This window comes from Zalophus californianus, chromosome 1 (assembly GCF_009762305.2).
Source record: "Zalophus californianus isolate mZalCal1 chromosome 1, mZalCal1.pri.v2, whole genome shotgun sequence".
Classification (NCBI taxonomy): domain Eukaryota; kingdom Metazoa; phylum Chordata; class Mammalia; order Carnivora; family Otariidae; genus Zalophus; species Zalophus californianus.
This window is the reverse complement of record NC_045595.1, coordinates 33,735,670-33,755,222: the sequence shown is the minus strand read 5'-3', so window position 1 is coordinate 33,755,222 and position 19,553 is coordinate 33,735,670. Positions and strand designations below refer to the sequence as shown.

At 39.1% G+C, this 19,553-nt stretch overlaps 1 protein-coding gene across 4 annotated transcripts in view; it reads right to left on the bottom strand.

The window, feature by feature from the left end:
- SLC25A26 (solute carrier family 25 member 26) overlaps positions 1-19,553 on the bottom strand; it is a 133,637-nt gene that overhangs the window by 80,666 nt on the left and 33,418 nt on the right. For 3 of the 4 annotated variants that reach the window (XM_027586781.2, XM_027586782.2, XM_027586784.2), the window contains 2 exons: positions 14,011-14,115; positions 12,662-12,709 (listed from right to left, as the gene is read on the bottom strand). The exons of the other annotated variant lie outside the window; for it this stretch is intronic. In XM_027586781.2, the coding sequence (XP_027442582.1) occupies positions 12,662-12,709; positions 14,011-14,115 (153 nt within the window). The remainder of the gene's footprint in view (positions 1-12,661; positions 12,710-14,010; positions 14,116-19,553) is intronic. 4 annotated transcript variants of the gene reach the window in all.

The following is a 19,553-nucleotide window of genomic DNA, read 5'->3' as shown; positions in this document are numbered from 1 at the left end:
GCAAATCCAACCCAGGAAGGCAATGCAAAGTCCAGACACGGTGAGTGACCACAACAGGTAAGGACAGAATGATGGAAAGTTCCAATCTTCCCAAGGGAAAAAGAAAGTCAGTACAAAAAAATAAAAAGATTTTGAGGTTGTCACACTTCAATATATGAAAAAGGTAAATAATGCAACCCCCCGCCAAAGAAATGATTAGAAACCTCAAGGAGAAAAACAGAAAGTTCATGCCCCAAATGTTCAGCAAATTAAAATATGAGATAAACTATAGCAATTGATGGGGGCGCCTGGGTAGCTCAGTCGGTTAAGCATCTGCCTTTGGCTCAGGTCATGATCCCAGGCTCCTGGGATCGAGCCCTGCATCAGGCTCCCTACTCAGCGGAGAGTCTGCTTCTCCCTCTGCCTGTTCCCCCTCCCCAGGCTTGTTCTCTTTCTCTCTCTCAAATAAATAAAATCTTAAAAAAAGAAATTAAAAAAAAAAGGAAATGTAGTTGACCCTTGAACAACACAGGTTTAAACTGCATTGGTCTCACATGCAGTTTTTTTTTAATATATATAAATACAGTACAGTACTTTAAATGTATTTTCTCACCCTTAGATTTTAGTAACATTTTTTTCTCTAGCTTACTTTCTTTAAAAAAGTGCAATATATAAAACATGTAATAAATAAGATATGTGTTAATTGACTGTGTTATCAGTAAGGCTCCTGGTCAACAGCAGGCTATCAGTAGTTGAGTTTTGGGAGAGTCTAAAGTTATATGCACATTTCCCACTGCACAGGGCAACAGCACTCTTAACACCCACATTCCTTTGAAGGTCAACTATACAACCCCAGGATACTACTTGGCCAGGTGATCCTTCGTGAAGTCTCAAATAATACTAACTGTTCACTGTGTTCAACTTTGAAAATCAATCCAGAAAAAAATCATGGAAGAAGTGACTGTGGATGAAGGACAGGGTGAAACTGACAGGCAACTTAACCAACTGGAGTAAAGTGCAGTGGGAGAGTCATTCCAGAAAGTGGAGTTCTAAAGTCAAAGAGGGTTTGGTGGCAAAAAGAAATAACAGCCTCAACTCATAAACAGAAAGTTACAAGATGCTGAAAGTCTGTCGGATAAAAAACACAGACACAAATACATGACTTAAAGTTTCTAAAATAACCAAAGTAATGAAATTTATGTAACCGGAATGCTAGAATGAGGTGTGTTTGGGGAGGGAGCATAAAGCAAGCTAAACCACATATTTCATTCCAAAGATTCAATAGATTGTATCTAAGACTGACAAATTAAGAAACAAATGTTTAAATATATTTTCCAGAAATATGAATGTAATAAGATGAACTCTAAGCACAGAAACAGCTGAAAGAGGTTATCTCTAGAGAGTGAGACTGGAATGGAGAAGGAAGACAGGAGACTTGCTTCTCAGCCTACGTTCCACACTGTTGGACTTGTTAGCAATTCCATGTAGCATTACTTGCATAAAGATAAAAAATGAAAGCATAAGTTTTAAGTTTAACTTGTCCTTATTTCACAAGATCATTTAAAAAATAAAGTATTTCATACAATGTCTTCTAGCATTCTTTATGTTTCAGCTTTCTATTTTTTTTAAATAATTTCCAGACATTCATACAAGTCACTAACATAGTATAGGGAGTTCACGTATACCCCACAGCCAGCTTCCCCTGATGTTAACAACTTAAATAACCAGAGCGTGATCATCAAAACCAGCTACTAATATTTCAGCTACACTAGTAGCTGAACTCTACACCTTACTTGAATTTCACCAGTTTTCTTCCCTACTACCCTTTCTGTTCCAGAGTCCAGTCCAGCATCCCACACTGCACTCACTTGTGTCTCCTGCTATGTTTGACAGTTCCTTCATTTTTATTTTTCAAGACCTTGACAATTTTGTACAAAGTCTCTCCACTTCAGTTTGTCTGATATTTTCTCATGATCAGGTTCAGATGGTGCACTTTTTTGGGCAGAAGATCAAAGCAGTGATTTTGTGCCCTTCTTGGTGCATCATATTGGGGGTGTTGGAGGTCAATTTATCTTGTTAGTGATGCTAACCTCAGTCACTTGAATCAGGTAGCATCTTTCAGGTTTTCCAACTGTAAAGTTGGATGCATAATGAGATATTTTTGAATAAAATAAGGTAATGTATAATATTTGCTTCAAAATAATGGAAGGGGAGGGGTTGGGTCTGAGTACAGATGAAACAAAATTGGCCAAGAGTGGATACTTGTCGTAGCTGAGTGATGGGCCCAGAGAGATTCATTTTACTCACCTATTTTTGTGTATCTTTACATTTTTCCATGACAAAAATTTTAAAACTTCGAACCCAAATTAAAATCTGTGCATACATTTATCAAAAGATAAAACAAATTTATTTATTTAGGAACCTTGGGTTGGAAAACACTATTATGCTTGGATTTTCATTTCTTAATTTGAACTGTTTTTAAAGGTACCAGGGCAATCACCTCAGGAGCCTTCCAAGTTCATGTAATGAAGTTTCGGCCACCAACATTTAAAACACAGGTGTTGTGCACCCTCTAGTGTGTTATTCTAGAATACAGCTTCTTTATCGGCAAACTCAATTTAAAAAGCCAAGTGTTTTCACAAAGGAAAAGAAACAGCCTTCTCTCTGGCCACTTTCTCCTTCTCCACTAGTCAATAAATTATCTGTTAATTACTTAGCCAAATACCAAAATCATTTCTATGCCAAAGATGATCAATCTTTTCCCGCTACTGTGTTGTTTTCTCAGAACACATGCTGAAGCCCATGGAAGAAAAGAGGACAGAGTCTGAAATCAGTCAAAGCATTTGTAACCCATCTTCACAAACACTGGATGAAGGATGTCAAAACCATATTAGTTCCAATTTAGAAGCATCTGGTTGTGTTCTACCTGTATATATGGTTCCATTTCTACATTTCAGAATCCTAACCCTCAGAAATCATGCTCCACTTCAACCCAAAAGATTTGTTTCAAATCACTTTATTTTCCTGATTTACCAAAAAATTCCAAGAGGAATAAACACTGAATTTATCTGCAAAACACAAGCAGGAAGCAGAGTGTAGCCAACGCAGGCTTTGGATCACACAGGCATGGCCTCTGCTTCCAGGTCTGCCTCAGCTTACTGATCCATAAAACAGGCAAACACCCTAGAGTTTCAGCTACAGCTTAGAAAAATATATGTAAAGTATCAGAATTCAAACTGTAACTAACATCATATGATCCCAAGGTAATGTGCAACCCGGTAGTCAAACACACAATCGTTTTCAGTAAGTCCTTTAAATGGTTCCCTTCAACCACAAACTTGAATTACACATAAAAATTCTAGATTTTTCCTTCACACTTGGTTTTCTTAATATTGTTCCTTAATACTCCTTATAAGATAATGTTCGTTCAGACAGTAAGATATTATACACTACTCAGAATCTCAAGAGTAACTTCTGACCCACAGTGTTCAGTGTAGGTAATTTGCCTATATCTGGTGAAGGATTTTCTTCATGAATAAGTTGTTTGCTATTTCCTACATCATTTGGAAAAGTGTTTTAAATACATGAAATATTCATTGCAAAAACCCTTAACTAGAAATGACAAAATCAGAATAAAAGCTATTTGTGGAAGGCACAATATACCAGGAAATATGGTAAAAGACAAGAAGAAAATTAATCTCATTTGAAGGGCAGAAAATTTATATGGCAGAAAACCACTACCTTGCCTGGGAATTAAGTGAGGATTCCACAACTCCTGCCAAATCAAACTTAATCTGAGCATCTGCTAGAGATTTTAAATACCTAAGTACTTTAAAATCAGTCTACTTCTAAGAAGCAAGTATGATTAAGTCATTGATTTGTCCATTAAGTATTTTCTGAGTGCACTACATGTCAAGCACTCTTCTAGGTGTTAACAGAAAAAAAAAAAAAAAACAAACAACAGGCACTTGCCCTCACAGTGCATATATTTTTGTTAGGGGAGGGAGGCAGGTAATAAGTTTATAAACAAGAAAAGAAGATTATTGCAGATAAGGGTGCAAAGCTAGGGTACCAAGTGAGTGCTTGGGGCTGGGGCAGGTGCATTTCAGCTACAGAGGTCACAGCAGGCCCCTCAGAGAAGGGACATGTGAACTACCACCTGACGGGTAAGAGCTAATCATGCAGACATATGGGATATTACGCACTTGCGAGCCACCATCCTTTATGAGCATCTCTATCAAAGCAGATTCTCTAGGCTTAGTCCTCTAACTTTTCTTTTAAAGTCATGTAGGCTCCTGGTTGAGGAAAACCTATTTTCCCCAAACTCCTGGCACTAGTGCCTACTTAAAGGTATAAGAATCGAAGAAAAATACTACTAACTTGAAATATTTTCCTCCTTAGAAAAATTTGCATATAAAATACAAAATGTACAGCTGACCACAGGGATTCAGATCATGGGCTCTCGAGTCCTTGGTTCCCTCCCTTACTGGATCTAAGACTTTGAACCACAAACTTAGCAAACCTCACAGTTTCTACAAAGTAGGGATGTTTGGGGTATTGGGAGGATTATATGAAATACTGCATGTGGGGGCACGTGGGTGGCTCAGTTGGTTAAGCGTCTGCCTTCAGCTGAGATCAGGATCCCAGTGTTCTGGAATCGGTTCCTGCATCGGGCTCCCTGATCAGCAGAGAGCCTGCTTCTCCCTTTCCCTCTCCCCTGCTTGTGCACTCACTCTCTCTCTCTCTCAAATAAATAAAATCTTTTTTAAAAAAGAGAAAGGATGGAAGGGAGGGAGGGAGGGAGGGAGGGAGGGAGGGAGGGAGGGAGGGAGGGAGAGAGGGAGAGAGAGAGGGAGGGAGAGAGGCAGGGAGGGAGGGAGGGAGGAAGGAGAAGAAGAAGGAAAGAGAGAGGAAGAGAGGAAGGAAGGAAGGAAGGAAGGAAGGAAGGAAGGAAGGAAGGAAATGCATGTGAAAAACTTAGTACCATGAGTGGAACAGGGTAAGCTATTATTTTCAATTGTGATTTATACATACATATATATTTTTTAAGATCTTATTTATTTATTTGACAGAAAAAGACACCGTGAGAGAGGGAACACAAGCAGGGGGAGTGGGAGAGGGAGAAGCAGGCTTCCCGCAGAGCAGGGAGCCCGATGTGCGGCTGGATCCCAGGACCCTGAGATCATGACCTAAGCCGAAGGCAGACGCTTAACGACTGAGCCACTCAGGTGCCCCAGTGATTTATATATATTTTTAAGGAAAGTGTCTACCTACATATTTCAACAGAGGTATTCTGAGATCTTAACTTTAAAATCGAAACTGTATAAAAAATAAGTAACTTTGAAGTAAACTCTCATTTTCAGAATTACAATTCAGAATTACAAAGGGACCACCAAGTGATTTTTAAAGAAGAGCTTCCACAATGGTGCCCCCAAAAAAGCAAAAGTACCAAAAAGAATAAGAACAGACATTACAGTTTACAGAACAGAATTAAATCTCCAAAAATTGTGGTCCAGTCAAGTGCTCTGGTCGTCCTTCAGAGAGTACCCCAGTATGGGATGAAGTGGGAGGTGTATGAAATGGTTTCCTTTCTGAAGAGATGGAACTTGAGCTAGAAAAACATGAGAGGCCAGAATATAGCAGACACTGCAGGGCGACTCAGTAACAGCAGTCCCAACCCTGTTTGCCTGGCTTCACCTCCTACACGGAAAAGCTCCATACACACTTTTTTTTTTTTTAAAGATTTTATTTATTTATTTGACAGAGAGAGACGGCGAGAGCAGGAACACAAGCAGGGGGAGTGGGAGAGGGAGAAGCAGGCTTCCCGCCGAGCAGGGAGCCCGATGTGGGACTCGATCCCAGGACCCTGGGATCACGACCTGAGCCGAAGGCAGACGCTTAACGACTGAGCCACCCAGGCGCCCTGCTCCATACACACTTAACTTCCCACTCCCCATTCAACTCAGGAAGGCACTAAGACACCTGATCCCAGTAAGCTTTTGTTTTCCAAGTACACAGAATGACAGGCTAGTACTGCCTCCAGTCCTTCCCCATTCTTCATGCTTGGAAGGGGGCCGTGATGCCTAAAATGGAGCAGCCATTTTGTGACCATGAGTAAATCAGCCAGAGTATTAAGGTCAACCAAGTAGAATGAAAGAGCCTGTTTCCTGTATGCTCTCATTTAACCAGTATACCAGTCTCAGACTCAACTGACTACAGATTTCTTGTTATAGAGGGAGGGGAAAAAACCCTTATATGCTACAGCCAATGTAGTCAGATTTTCTGTTATTTGCAGCCTAAATGCAATCTACACTGACATACAAAGATGAAGAGGATATTTCACATAGGATGAAAAACACAAACAACAAAGAGAGAGGTCCTTCAACATAATGGCTTATGATATTAACACTTAAAATGAAAAATTAAGAAATCATTTCCACCTTTAACCAGTAGCTTTCTTATGTGCATAAATGGAAGAGTCAGGATACTGCATTTACATCCCAGTAAGACCTATACACAGGAACTGGTATCCCTTCTGGACAGCATGGCCATCATGCAACAATGGAAACAGGCAGCATTTTCCAAACTGCACAGAGCAAAGGAAATGTGTCCAAAGAATGAGAAAAGTAAATAGCAGCTGGTTTCTTGTAAACAAAATATGAGAAAATATGCACTGAAGGGCTAGAGTAATTTTTCTATATTAAGATAATTTTACTAAATTGTTCTTTCTGAAAATGTTTGTTTATTTAAGAGATGATGAAAAACTGCAGGCTAAAATCCTTATTTGAGGAGTAATAATTTAAGGTTCTCAAAGAATGAATCATCACTCATTCTTCATAGGACATCTCTACAAGTTCTAATAATGTAAATGTAATTAAGGAACTCATTTTTATAAACCTCTGTGATTAAAGGGGGTATTTTATTTTCATTTGTTTAATATTCCCATTAATAAGAATGTCCCGTTACACACTTACTGAAAGCCTGGACAATAAAACAATGGAAAAATTCCAAAAGCAAACATTTTTTTTCTTTTCCCATGAAGTTAACATTATGGAATTTTAACAGATGTTCTGTTTGGTCATAGTTAATAAAATGAATTATGTAGGATTAAAACAGGGTTCAATATGTTTGCATTTGATTTTAAGCGAAAAACAATTTCACATTCAAAGTTTGGAAAGATTTATAATCACCTTTTTCCTTTTCAGTGGAATTACTCAGATGTGGAAAATAAGTAAATTATTACAGCAATTAATATTTTTCTGATGAAACCAGGCTTATAAAAATGATTTTTTTCAAGGTTTAAGAAGAATGAAATCTTAGAAAACTGTATACTCTTTGGCATTTTGTCAGCTATCTAAAGCAAAGGTCTTATAATGGAGTGTATCGAAATGCTGAGCCACCACCCTAATTCCCAGTCCCTCTAGAACAGCCTCAGCATTCTAAAGTGGTCAAGATGTCCAGCAGCATCTGAATAAAAATTAATCAGACTTAAAGGAATGGAAAAACCAACAAATATTTACCGAGTGCTAATTTTTTGGAAAGCATTATGTTACAGCCTGTGCATGCTACAGAGAGGCAAAAATCCAATAGCTCTTTCAAAGGCAAATTCATATGGCGTCTGACTACACAAGGCCCAACAGAACTGAAAGGACAAACCACAAGAGAAAGAAGAAAATCAAAGAAAACAATTTCACGTAAACATATGCAGAGATAGATACACAGCAGTGACAACAGGAGAAAAACATCCTTTCTTATCAGATAGCAACGTTTGTTTTTCTCTTTTTACTATAATGAAAGCAGACACAGGCTGAAGGACCTTAAATAAGTAACAGAAGTTCTAGCTACAGTTGCTTCAAAACATCTTTCCATGGAAAACATTCAAGTGTTGCAATCTCAGTAAGAAAGCCTTCCTCTAAATGGATAATCTTACTTGGGAAATAAATTCCAGTGAATTATCAATGTGACTCAAAAGAGAATAATCAAAGAACTTTTCCAACATATTTACATTAGTAATTTTAACCAACTGAAACACCAATTAGGGCAACTTTACATTATTATAACCATTATGTTGTTTTTCCTACAGAAGTAGCCAGTGAATATAAAATCAGCTGCAGGTTGCAATTTGTTAACTGAACACAAAATTCCCCTCTACAAGACATTTGGATAAAACGCCCTCCAATTGTAGCTGAGAAGCTTTACAAGTAATACCAACAGCTGGCCTTTAACTCAAACACAATTGTTACTCATCATCATGAAATGGCATTCGGATGTTTAAATACAGACTGATCAAGGTTGTATGGCTGTTCAAGGACCTCATAACCTACAGTCAGGTTTCTTCATCTGAGTCCCCTGGCAGATCGTATTGCTCTAATATTCTTTCATAAGACTGCTGGGAGATTTCAATGAGAACAGTCTATGCAAAGTTTCTAGCGCAGATGGGCAAACGGGCTCAGAGAGGTTAAGCAACTTGCCAAGGTCCAGGGCAGAGCTGCATTTCACACTCATCAGGTGTTATTTCCTGTCAAAAGCCCTTCCGGTTACTAAGCATACAAAACGCATCCCATGTGACAGGCTCTGTAGAAAGCCCTTCACAGGGATCTCTCCATCTCATTCTCACAAGGACTCTAACATAATTCAAACAATCAGTTCACAGTAAAGGAAATAAAACAGTTCTTGGATATATGTCCATATGCCCAGGCTCAGATTTAAAACTAGAGTGAGACCAGTTTTCACCTCTCAGACTGCTGGTACCGTTGGTAAGGCAGAGGGGAAGAGCTCCTACATTGCTGGCAAAAGTGTCGACTAGTATTTCCATGCAGGGCAATGCAGCCATAGGCATCAAAATTATGAATGCCATACACGCTAGCCAAGCAATCTCACTTTGGGTATTTAACCTACAAACATCCTCACCATGTACAAAATGACATAAAAACGATAACACACACTGCAGCATGTGTGCAATGTCCACCAACAAGGAACTGGTTAAATAACCAATGGCTCTTGTACACAATGGAGTACTCTGCAATCATAAAAATGAGAGGGTGATCTTTATGAAGTGATAAAAAAAATCACCTCCAAGATATTTTGGCTAAAGAAACAAACAAATGGCAGAACACCTAAGACAGGGTGTCTCTGGTAAGACACACGTGAGATTTATATAATATCAAGAGTCCGAGGGGCAAAGAAACTGAGGGGCAGATAACAGGGCTGGAGCAGACGCTGAAGGGCACTCCCAAGGCTTGATTCGTAGAGGTCCTCATTTCCAGCCAGCGCATTAGGGGGTAAGATAGCCAAGGGTAACCACATTGGAAGAGCTGCCCTGTCTACCTGCGAGTGAGCTTTTCAATCAGTGGTGTGGGGGGGCCCTAAAGGGACAGATCCAGGGCTTCGATGAACCTACAGAACAGGCTGAGTGACATGTTTGGCCTGCTTGATTCTGACTGCACATGTCAGAGTTTGAGGGGAGACCTGCTTTCATTGAAGCGTGGGAGCAAAGCTGTGGGGTGAGGGGGGAGATCATCCTCGCCCGTCTCATCTCTCTATAGTGGCTGCTCTCATCTACCAAAGAGAAGCTGGGAGTCATTCATGATCATGACGGCAACATCCTGCCACTGAGGCAGCTCCAATCACCTTCTTACCATCAGATTTACACAGACAAGAGCCAAACGCCAGTAATTCAGCCTCCAAATTCTGGGGGACACATGCCAGGCTCTTCCAAGTCCTTCTCCCACGTGCTGGACTCCAGTCCCCTGGCAGGCACCCAGCTACAGGGAGAGGCTCGACCTCTCCTCCAGGCAAACACCTCACCTAGTTGAGTGGCTCCCTGCAGCATCCTCACTTGGCCTGAGGTAGAGCGAAATCACTTTTGCCTCTTCTGAGGGGATGATAACTCCAAAGCTGCTGAGCTAAGCAAGGTACACAGATGCTTTTACACCCTGTGCCTTCACTCATGATGTTACATCTGCCTGTCTCCTTGATTATTTCTGCCACTCCTTCAAGAGTTAAGTCAACATTTCATTTATATTAATGCAACAGATACTGAGTACCATTCAAGCACTGCTTCCTCCACCATCTCAGCCACATTTTGTTCCTACATATCACTATGGCACTGTGAAGTGTCTACTCCTAGTCGTTTTCCCACAAGAATGTGAATCCTTGAGGGCAGAAACGTACTGCATGGTGCCCAACACACAGTAGGCGCTCTTAAAATGACTGAGTAGAATCTGTGGATAAAGCCTATTTGCCGAGCTTAACTTATTCCTACTTCCTTTGAAACAACTTGCCCTTCTTGGTTTTCTTCCTCTTTAGAAGTCCTTCTAATTCACATACAAGATCATGAGGCTGCTCTCCTGAGAACTTCCAGGACAATGGACGCTCTGAAATCAGTCTAGCTAGAGAAGCAGCTGCAGTTTCGCTCCCTATTTCCATCTTACTACAATAACACCACTCCAGCTCAGGGTTTGGCTGCATTTAATTTAACCAAACGAATACTGAAAGGCTGAGGTATAGAGTATAATCTGTTGACCTTGCTTAGACTCCGTCCAAAATTCACAGTAACTACAATAATTGAAGCGAACATAAGGGATAAGCACACAATCTCCACAAACATCAAATGCAGTAAAAAACATGTGACGGCATTCACAAAATCTAAAGAACACACATAATCTATCTTATAATGCATGGATTCAAACTTCAATCTCATTCTAATGGGCTACCGCTAGGGAGATAAAACTTGTTTTAAAGAAGAAATTGTACACAGAATAACCATATAAGTTTCCTGGTGATTCTCACTAAGGCTTCAATGTATTTTCTTACTGAAACAATCAAAGAAGCTCTTGGCAAAAAGATTTGATATTGGTGTCACAATAACATAAGAATTGAAACTATTTATAATGTAAAAATTTTGTTTAAAGCAGATATATCACTTATTTTTCTCATTTTGAAAAGAAGCTATGTTTCATTCCGTGATAATTCTTCTCTCGTTCTATCAGAGAATCCGTACAAAAGCAATATTTCAACTAAAATCAGTTCTGAAGGATCTTTTATGAATACGCATAATGCAGAAGACCCCAATTAAATTTCCAACAAAGCACTGCCATTTTCAGTAAACAAAGTCATCTCAGTAGGGTCACACTACTTGCAAAAACTGCAGCCTAGACATTAATTACTAGTGTGACATATGTCAAAACAAATTTTTAAAAGAATAGAATGCAGTTGTAACCATGTGTTTTATCTGTTTGTATGCAAAACCAGTAATGCCTAGCATGTAAATATATTCATTTATTCAGGATCTCTCAGAAAAACAAAAAAAGGTTCAGTGCCCCCCCCCCCCCCGGTTTGCTGTACCCCGGTGAAATCTGAGTAAATCACACATGTTTGGTGAATCAGAAAATAAGTACAGAATGAAGACATAGTGTGGGTGATATTTTTGAAAGACAGAAGTCACCGTCACACAAACAAACAAATTTTGAAACATTCAGTTTTCCTTCAAAGGAAGTTTTTCAAAGATCTACATCAACTACACCACACTACACTAAAGGCTGTTACCTTGTGGAAATCAAAGCTTTAAATAACATGTAACAGTGCTGGTGTTTCATAAAAAAGATTGTAGTCTATAGTAAAAAACAAAACACGCAAAAACTACCTGGGAATAAAACTAGGGATTTCAAACAATTTCAATGTTCTGCTAATCATAGCAATATTTATTTAAATTAAAAACATTTTTATAAATGCAAATATTTTAGCACCCAGGGAACTCCAAGTAGGAAAAAGAATACAGAGCAAAGGTATGCAGATTCCCCTTTGTATTTTCTTTAATAGGAAATTACGTGCCAATCCTTTTCACAATGTATACATATATATGTGTGTGTATATATCAAATCATCATCACACTGTACATTTTAAATACCTTACAAGTTTAGTTGTCAATTATATCTCAATAAAGCTGAAAAAAAAATCCTAGGAGTTAAACTCTTAAAAAAAAAAAAAAAGAAAACTATACCCCAAACCACACAAAGACTGTCATAAATCTTGCATAAATCAACTTCTGAACTTCAAAATATTGTCCTCTATGTGAGGGGAAAAAGTAAAACATACTTCCGACAGGAAGATACTGACATCACTTTGCTTTTTCAACTAAAAGCAAAAGAAATGTATTGAATTCCCGACTTTTAGGGTTAGAGGTCACAAGAGGTGAAGTGGCTGCTGGGGCCACACTGCGTGGCAAGCCACCTGCAAAGGCCCCAGTCCCGACCGAACGCCCCAGCTCACTGTACCTTGTTATCAGGAAGACAAGAGTTGACTGCATGATACAGACTTTTGAGACACTTGTTTCTTCAAGTGCTTCTTTCATTACTAAGTTTTCATTAATTCTGTGTATTCTGGTAATTAACTTGGTATCTTACCCTTAGTAGTAGTTTTCTTATTATTTCAGCCAAAGCAGACATTCAGCCACCTTAGCAACAACCACGCCACAGGATGGGTGCCATTCTGACCAGGGAGACTGCTCTTTCAGCAAACCCATTCTACCCATTTGTTAGATCTAAGAACCAGGATAAGACTAAAGAGTGTTTCCAAAAAGTGATCACAAATTCTCTTTTTAATTTTTTAAAGCAGGTTCTCTGAATAACTTTACTCGTATCATTCTTTTGCACTTCAATTAAGTGGAAATTAAGTGAGTTACCTCTCTTAAAACTGTGCTTTTGTAGCCTCGATACAATCCTTGGATGCCCTAAAACAAACAAAAGGCCAAGAGCTCAGAAAGTTAGAATAGCAGAGAGTTCTGAATGACATTCTGAAAAAGGCAGATCTACCTTTTCTGAAGTCCAAGTTTTAAAACAGTCACAATGACCACAGTTCCGTAAGAGGTTAAAGGTTATAAACTCAAGTATAAAAGGCTCAGGTCAGCTCCCTTTAACATAGGAACATCTCTAAAATAATCAAACAGACTATTTCAGTTGTTTTCAACATTTCTGCTCCTGAAAAATCATACTTGAGATGCTTTAAAAATATTTCCAAAAGCAAAAGCACACAAATGCCAATCATCCTTTCATATAAAAACAGAATTATATTTCATAGTTTCAATCAGAAGACATCAGCAATTAATTAATCTCTCCATAGTGATAAATATCTCTGGACAAGCCTTGACTTACTTAACTGTCCACATGACTCACAACAGGGTCCCTCTACTAGACTGATCTCATGATCCTATGATTAAATACTCAGTATCTCCTCACCTAAGTGACAAAGGGACCATTAAGAATAACTTTTCAAAAACCTAGACTCAATGAAAATTTCCACGTGACTGATTACTCTTTAAAAAAAAAAAGGCTTCTGGGGCACCTGGGTGGCTCAGATGGTTAAGCGTGTCTGCCTTCAGCTCAGGTCATGATTCCAGGGTCCTGGGATGGAGCCCACATCGGGCTCCTGGCTCAGCAGGGAGCTTGCTTCTCCCTCTCCCTCTGCCTCCCCCCCGCTCATGCTCTATCTCTGTGTCTCAAATGAATAACTAAAATCTTAAAAAAAAAAAAAAAGCTTCTGTAAAAAATACAAAGAAAAGCATCTCAATGGTCCCTAGTAATAGGGCCAGCAAGACTGACTTCTGACCCATAACATTAACAAGTAAAAAAGGAATTTTAATATAAACATTATGATGCTAGCCACTATGTCCATTACTATCCTTCTCTTCCATGGGTCCTCAAGTTTTGTAGTAACATTTTAATATGATATCTTAATTCACATTTTTACGATTTATTCCATGTCTGATTCTGAAACTACTATAGGACAATTACAATGTAGGACATGTACACAGTAGTGATACTTGGTATGTACTGTTTAGAAATTTGGGGGGAAGAATTAAAATTTGAAAACAAAAAAAGGCAAAGATAATCTTAGTATTAAAAAGGTACTGTGATTGGGCCTTAAATTTAGCTTTATGGTCTCTTCTAAGACTGCTGGGATGAGAATCACAATGTTCATAAAAGCTACTATAAAATCTTTCTCAATAAAGAAAAAAAGCTTAACACATCTCACCTCTGTATATAAGATGTTAGAGAAAATATGAAATGTTCTCGAAGAAGCAGATACCTGTGCCCTCTGCTTAACCACTTCAGAAGGAACTCGAATCAGGCAGGCAACCTAAAATACATAATTTAATTACATCCTAAAAAAGAAGTAACTGCTATGAAAGTTGAAATTCTTTTAATAAGCAAAAAACTATAGTTAAAAAGGGATAATGTACAGGCTCAGTGCAAGATGTCAAAAGGTATTTTTCAGCTTAAAAACCTTAGATCCTTAGTGGACATGCATTATTTTGTCAGCCCAGAACCTCCCCTCCCTTGTCCTGATCCTTCTGCATGTTGTGCTAAGCCCATCTCTCTGTAAGCCCCTCAAATGGCAAGAACACATTTACTTATTCTGAATCCCCAACATCTAGAACAGCATCATCTAGTGATCACATGAAAATAGGTTGAAAGAACGAACCAAAGGGGCTTTTGCTTTACCGTCAATAATGCACACATCAACAGAGGCAAGACTGCTCATCGCCTGGTTATATCTCATTTTCTACTTCACCACCCACCCCAGCCTCAAGAGGCTCCCAACCCCAGCACCCCAGACCACTCCCACCCACTGCCCCGCTGACCACCGCCACGAAACAACTGAGGAGAAACTCCAGGTACTCTTGGGCCCTGCTCCAGCATTCAAGTTGACTTAGGTCCTGACTGGTCCATATTCACGCCTGAGTGGTCAACAACCAATATTCCAGAAATTTTTTTAAAAAGATTTACCTACTTATTTAAGGGAGAGAGAGCAAGGGGAGGGGCAGAGGGAAACAGAATCCCAAGCAGACTCTGTGCTGAATGCAGAGCCCAATGCAGGGCTCGATCCTACAACCCTGAGACCATGAACCAAGCTAAAATCAAGAGTCGGCGGTTTAACCAACTGAGCCACTCAGGTCCCCCTCCAGAATTTTTTAAATATTTTTATCTTTGTACTTAAATGTTAGATTACCTATATATAAAGTTACATAGACTTAAAAAAACAAAGTGGGATTTTATCTTTTCTACCTATCAGCACTTCTAAATTCTCTAAAACCAATAGGTATTACCTACTTGATAAATTTCTTCAACATAATATCAAAGGGTAAATATATCTGCTATGGACCAAAGATTTTAATTGAGGAAGAATAGAAAATGAAAGGGCTAACTTAAAATATGCTTTTCAGGGTGGCTCAGTAGGTTGAGCATCTGCCTTCAGCTCAGGTCATGATCTCAGGGTCCTGGGATGGAGCCCCGCATTGGGCTCCCTGCTCAGTGGGGAGTCTGCTTCTCCCTCTCCCTCTGACCCTCCCCCAACTTGTGTTCTCCCTCTCCCCCTAATAAATAAAATCTTTAAAAATAATAAAATAAAATATTCTTTTTGAAGCAATCCCACTTATTAACCTTGACAAATACTTTTTAATTTAGAGATAATCACACACACAAAAAAACAGATTAAACACCTTACCACTAAAGCCTAAAACTAGGTATAAATCATGTTACTCTTGATAAGTGTGTAAACTTTTAAATCCATACTTATAAACCAGGACATAAAACAAAGTTCATTGAAACTTCCATGAACCTAAAAGGATAGTTCCCAGCATCTAAAACTCATTAAAGAAATGAAAAATAAATACAAAAGGAAAGAGAAAAGAAAGAAAAGGTTCACTAACTCCTTGTATTTTTCAATTCAAGAGGTGAAGAGTGAAGTATGACCCCAATATGTCAAGAAAATAGGAATTGTCTACTCATGTGGCTTGGCATAAATATTTATGGAACTTCATGCTTCATAACCCTTCATGTTCTTACATTATGTTTTTATTTCTTAAAAATACAGAAGCAAAACAAAAACTCTGCCAAGGTTCTGGGATGAAAAGCAATCTCGCTAACTGAAGAGGTACAAAGCAGTGAGCGCGGCCTCCTGGCTTGCGCAGCATGGCGATTTCGGCAGAAGAGAGAGGCCACTGTCTACTTCCTCCAATAACTCTGCTGCCTTCGATTTGGTTTTCTATTAACTCTGATCTTTCCTGGATTTGAATTTGAGCCACAACAGGGTATTTCACTGCACAAGAACAAAAACACATTACTGGACTGTGATTCCAGGAAAGGAAATAATGTTATCTGTAGGTCTCTTGGTAAATCCATTCTTTAGAGCATTCTTTCCTCACAAATCTAGGGTTCAGTACGAATCCATGACACAGGAATGGTGGCATTTCATTAAACCCAAGAGTGTTTTGTATGTCAAAGGTCTATCAAAAGACAAAATGACTAAGGTTTTACATAAAGAAAATTCATGTTCCTCTCTTTTATCAACATTAAAATACAATACTGGCTTCATTAGAATTAAACATACCCAAAACACAATAAACTTTAGATTAAAAATTGATTATAATAGGGTGCCTGGGTGGCTCAGAAGTTTAGCATCTGCCTTCGGGTCAGGGTATGATCACAGGGTCCTGGGATCAAGCCCCGCATCTAGCTCCCTGCTCAGCGGGAAGCCTGCTTCTCCCTCTCCCACCCCCCCTGCTTGTGGTCCCTCTCTCGCTGTGTCCCTCTCTGTCAAATAAATAAATAAAATCTTTTTTAAAAAACTGATTATAATGAAGCTGCTATCAAGATTTTTTCTTTCTTTGACATAAATAAAAACTTACCTGGCAAGTCTTTTAATTTATTTTTGCAATGGAGACCTGAATGTCTCCTTTTAGTATTCATTAAACGCCAAGATGCAGAACTATAGGTCATAAGACTAAGTGTGTGAAAAGGGGAAAAACTACAGTGAACTTTGGCCTCCCATTTGGTAAAAGGAATGACGGCAAAGGAGAAAGAGGGAGAGTGATGCTGCTAAATCTCTGGACCTTTCATTGCCACAGCCACCTTCCACATCTCCATACCTCACTGCCAGCTAGTCACAGTACCACTTCTGACTTTTTTTTAAAAGATTTTATTTATTCATTTGAGAGACAGAGAGAGAACATACACAGCAGGGGGAGGAGCAGGAGGAGAGGGAGAATCAGGCTCCCCACTGAGCAGGGAGCCCAACGTAGGGCTCGATCCCAGGACCCTGGGATCACGACCTGAGCTGAAGGCAGACGCTTACCTGACTGAGCCACCCAGGCGCCTCTGTCCTCTCACTCCTGAAATGCTCTTCAAGGTCACTGGGCATCACCGATAGTGCCTTCCATTAACATTACATCCTTTCCCCAACTATGCCAGCACAGCTCACAATAACTTACCTTATTTTTATTTTTCTCCGGGAAACCTAAACAGCCTGTAAATATGCCTCTGATATTAGAAGCCAATTGTCAGCATGTTTAAATACATACAAATCTGAGACAGAAGTTATTAAAGGTCAGAGCACTACTTGGCTTAGGAAGCAAGGGTGAAACCCATATCTTTTGATTATCATCTCCAGAATTATTTCTCATCAAACATCATATTTATATATACCTAATAAACTTAAAGTTTCAAAGTTTAGTATCAGCTAATTCTTCAAGTTTAGAATGGCAAATCTATCATAAGTTCAACAGAGAAACCTAAATAAGGTGAATACAGCCAAAATTTAATCACAAAGCAAAGGCTGCTTTGTGATTAAGGCAGAGTAAACTCCAATGTAGCAAATTAATATGAGGGAGAGAAACCTCATGACGCCCTGAAAATTTTTGAAATGCGCAATTTACTTACTTGCATTTTATTCTACATTCTTTTTGTAGTTCTCAAAATTCTGGGAAGCAGGTTTCCAAATTAATATATAGGGTATATCTTTCTATACCATCATTTAGAATCAAAACCCCTATAACTGAACAGTTCATCTGTGTGTCAATTCTGCCATCTCCTGGTTACAAATGGAATTACAGTTGGCGATAAAATAAATCCTAACAGCAATTTCTAACTCCTAATTTACCATCCTTAGGGTTTAAATTTTATCCGTGGATAGGGGGACATAAGTTCATTTTTTTTAAGACTCACTTTTAAGTCTCACTTTTAAGACTCTTTACACTTACATAAATATCCGATAGGCATTAGGAAAAAAATTTTTTTAGTTTTTGTAGCTATTAGTCTTCTCTTGTCTGATAAAACTACTGTCCTTGATTATCTAGACTCTGGACAGAAAGTTAATAGTCTTCTCAACAAAAATAATTACATCATCTTTTAGGCTTTGTTTCTGAAGGTTGTTCATACCATTTTACACAAGGCTTAAGCCTTAAATGGCTTTTTCACTTTTGTTCCTTTCCATAACAGAAATGAGCCATGACTTCACAGGAGGTGACAAAGGCCCCACGGACAGATGCACAGATTGCAACCAACATAAAACCTGACAGTGGAGGAGAATGGCATTCAAGGCTAACTGTATTAGTTTCCTATTGCTGTTCTGACAGATTACCACACATTTAGAGGCTTAAAATAACACAAATCTACTCTCACAATTGTGGAGGTCAGAATTCCAAAATAGGTCCTACTAAGTTGAAATCCAACTGTCAGCCAGGTGGTGTTCTTTCTGGAGGCTCTGAAGGAGTGTCTATTCCCTCTACCTTCATTCTGTGGCCCTTTCTCCCTTTTCAAGCCAGAGCACAGCATCTTAAAAAACCTCTCTCCCCGACACTCTGGCATTCCTCTTATAAGGACGTTTATAATTATACTGGGCTCACCTAGATAATCCAGGAAAATCTTCCCATCTCAAGATCCCTAACTTTATCTGATCTGCAAAGTCCTTTTTGCCATGCTAGGTAACATATTCACAGGTTTTAGGGTCTAGGACATCTTTTGGGGATCATGATTTTGTCTACCATAGTAATCGAGAGCACATTTTAGAACTCTGACCTTTTCTTATTTTAAGAAACCCTCAACGGGGCACCTGGCTGGCTGGGTCAGTGCAGCACACAACTCTTGATCTTGGGGGTGTCAGTTTGAGCTGCATGTTCGGTGTAAAGATTATTTAATAAAATCTTTTAAAAATAAAAGAAAAACCCTACAGTGATCAGAGTTCACAACATTACCCAAGTAATACACATCTCGTCTCTAGTTTTGCATCACTTCTGCCATTTTTAAAATATTTCATTAAAAGTAGAAGATGAAGGTGCTCCTGGAAGTACGCAGAGAAGTATCTAACTCTTCATTCTACAGTGGTGTTTTACTGTCCACAGCAGCTGGGAAACCTTCAACGAGTCACTGAAATTCTTTGAATTTCAATTTCAATCTTCTGAACTGATTCCCTCCCAAAACTATAAAACTTTACAGGGCGCCTGGGTGGCTCAGCTGGTTAAGCAACTGCCTTTGGCTCAGGTCATGATCCTGGAGTCCCAGGATCGAGTCCCGCATCGGGCTCCCTGCTCAGCGGGGAGTCTGCTTCTCCCTCTGACCCTCTTCCCTCTCGTGCTCTCTATCTCTCATTCTTTCCCTCTCAAATAAATAAATAAAATCTTTGAAGAAAAAAAAAAACTTTACAACTGTGCCAAATATTGCACTTTGTGTGGCATGGACTGGAACCAACGTTTACTGGACCCTTCACAGATCAGATGCTAGGCTACACACTTTGTAAGT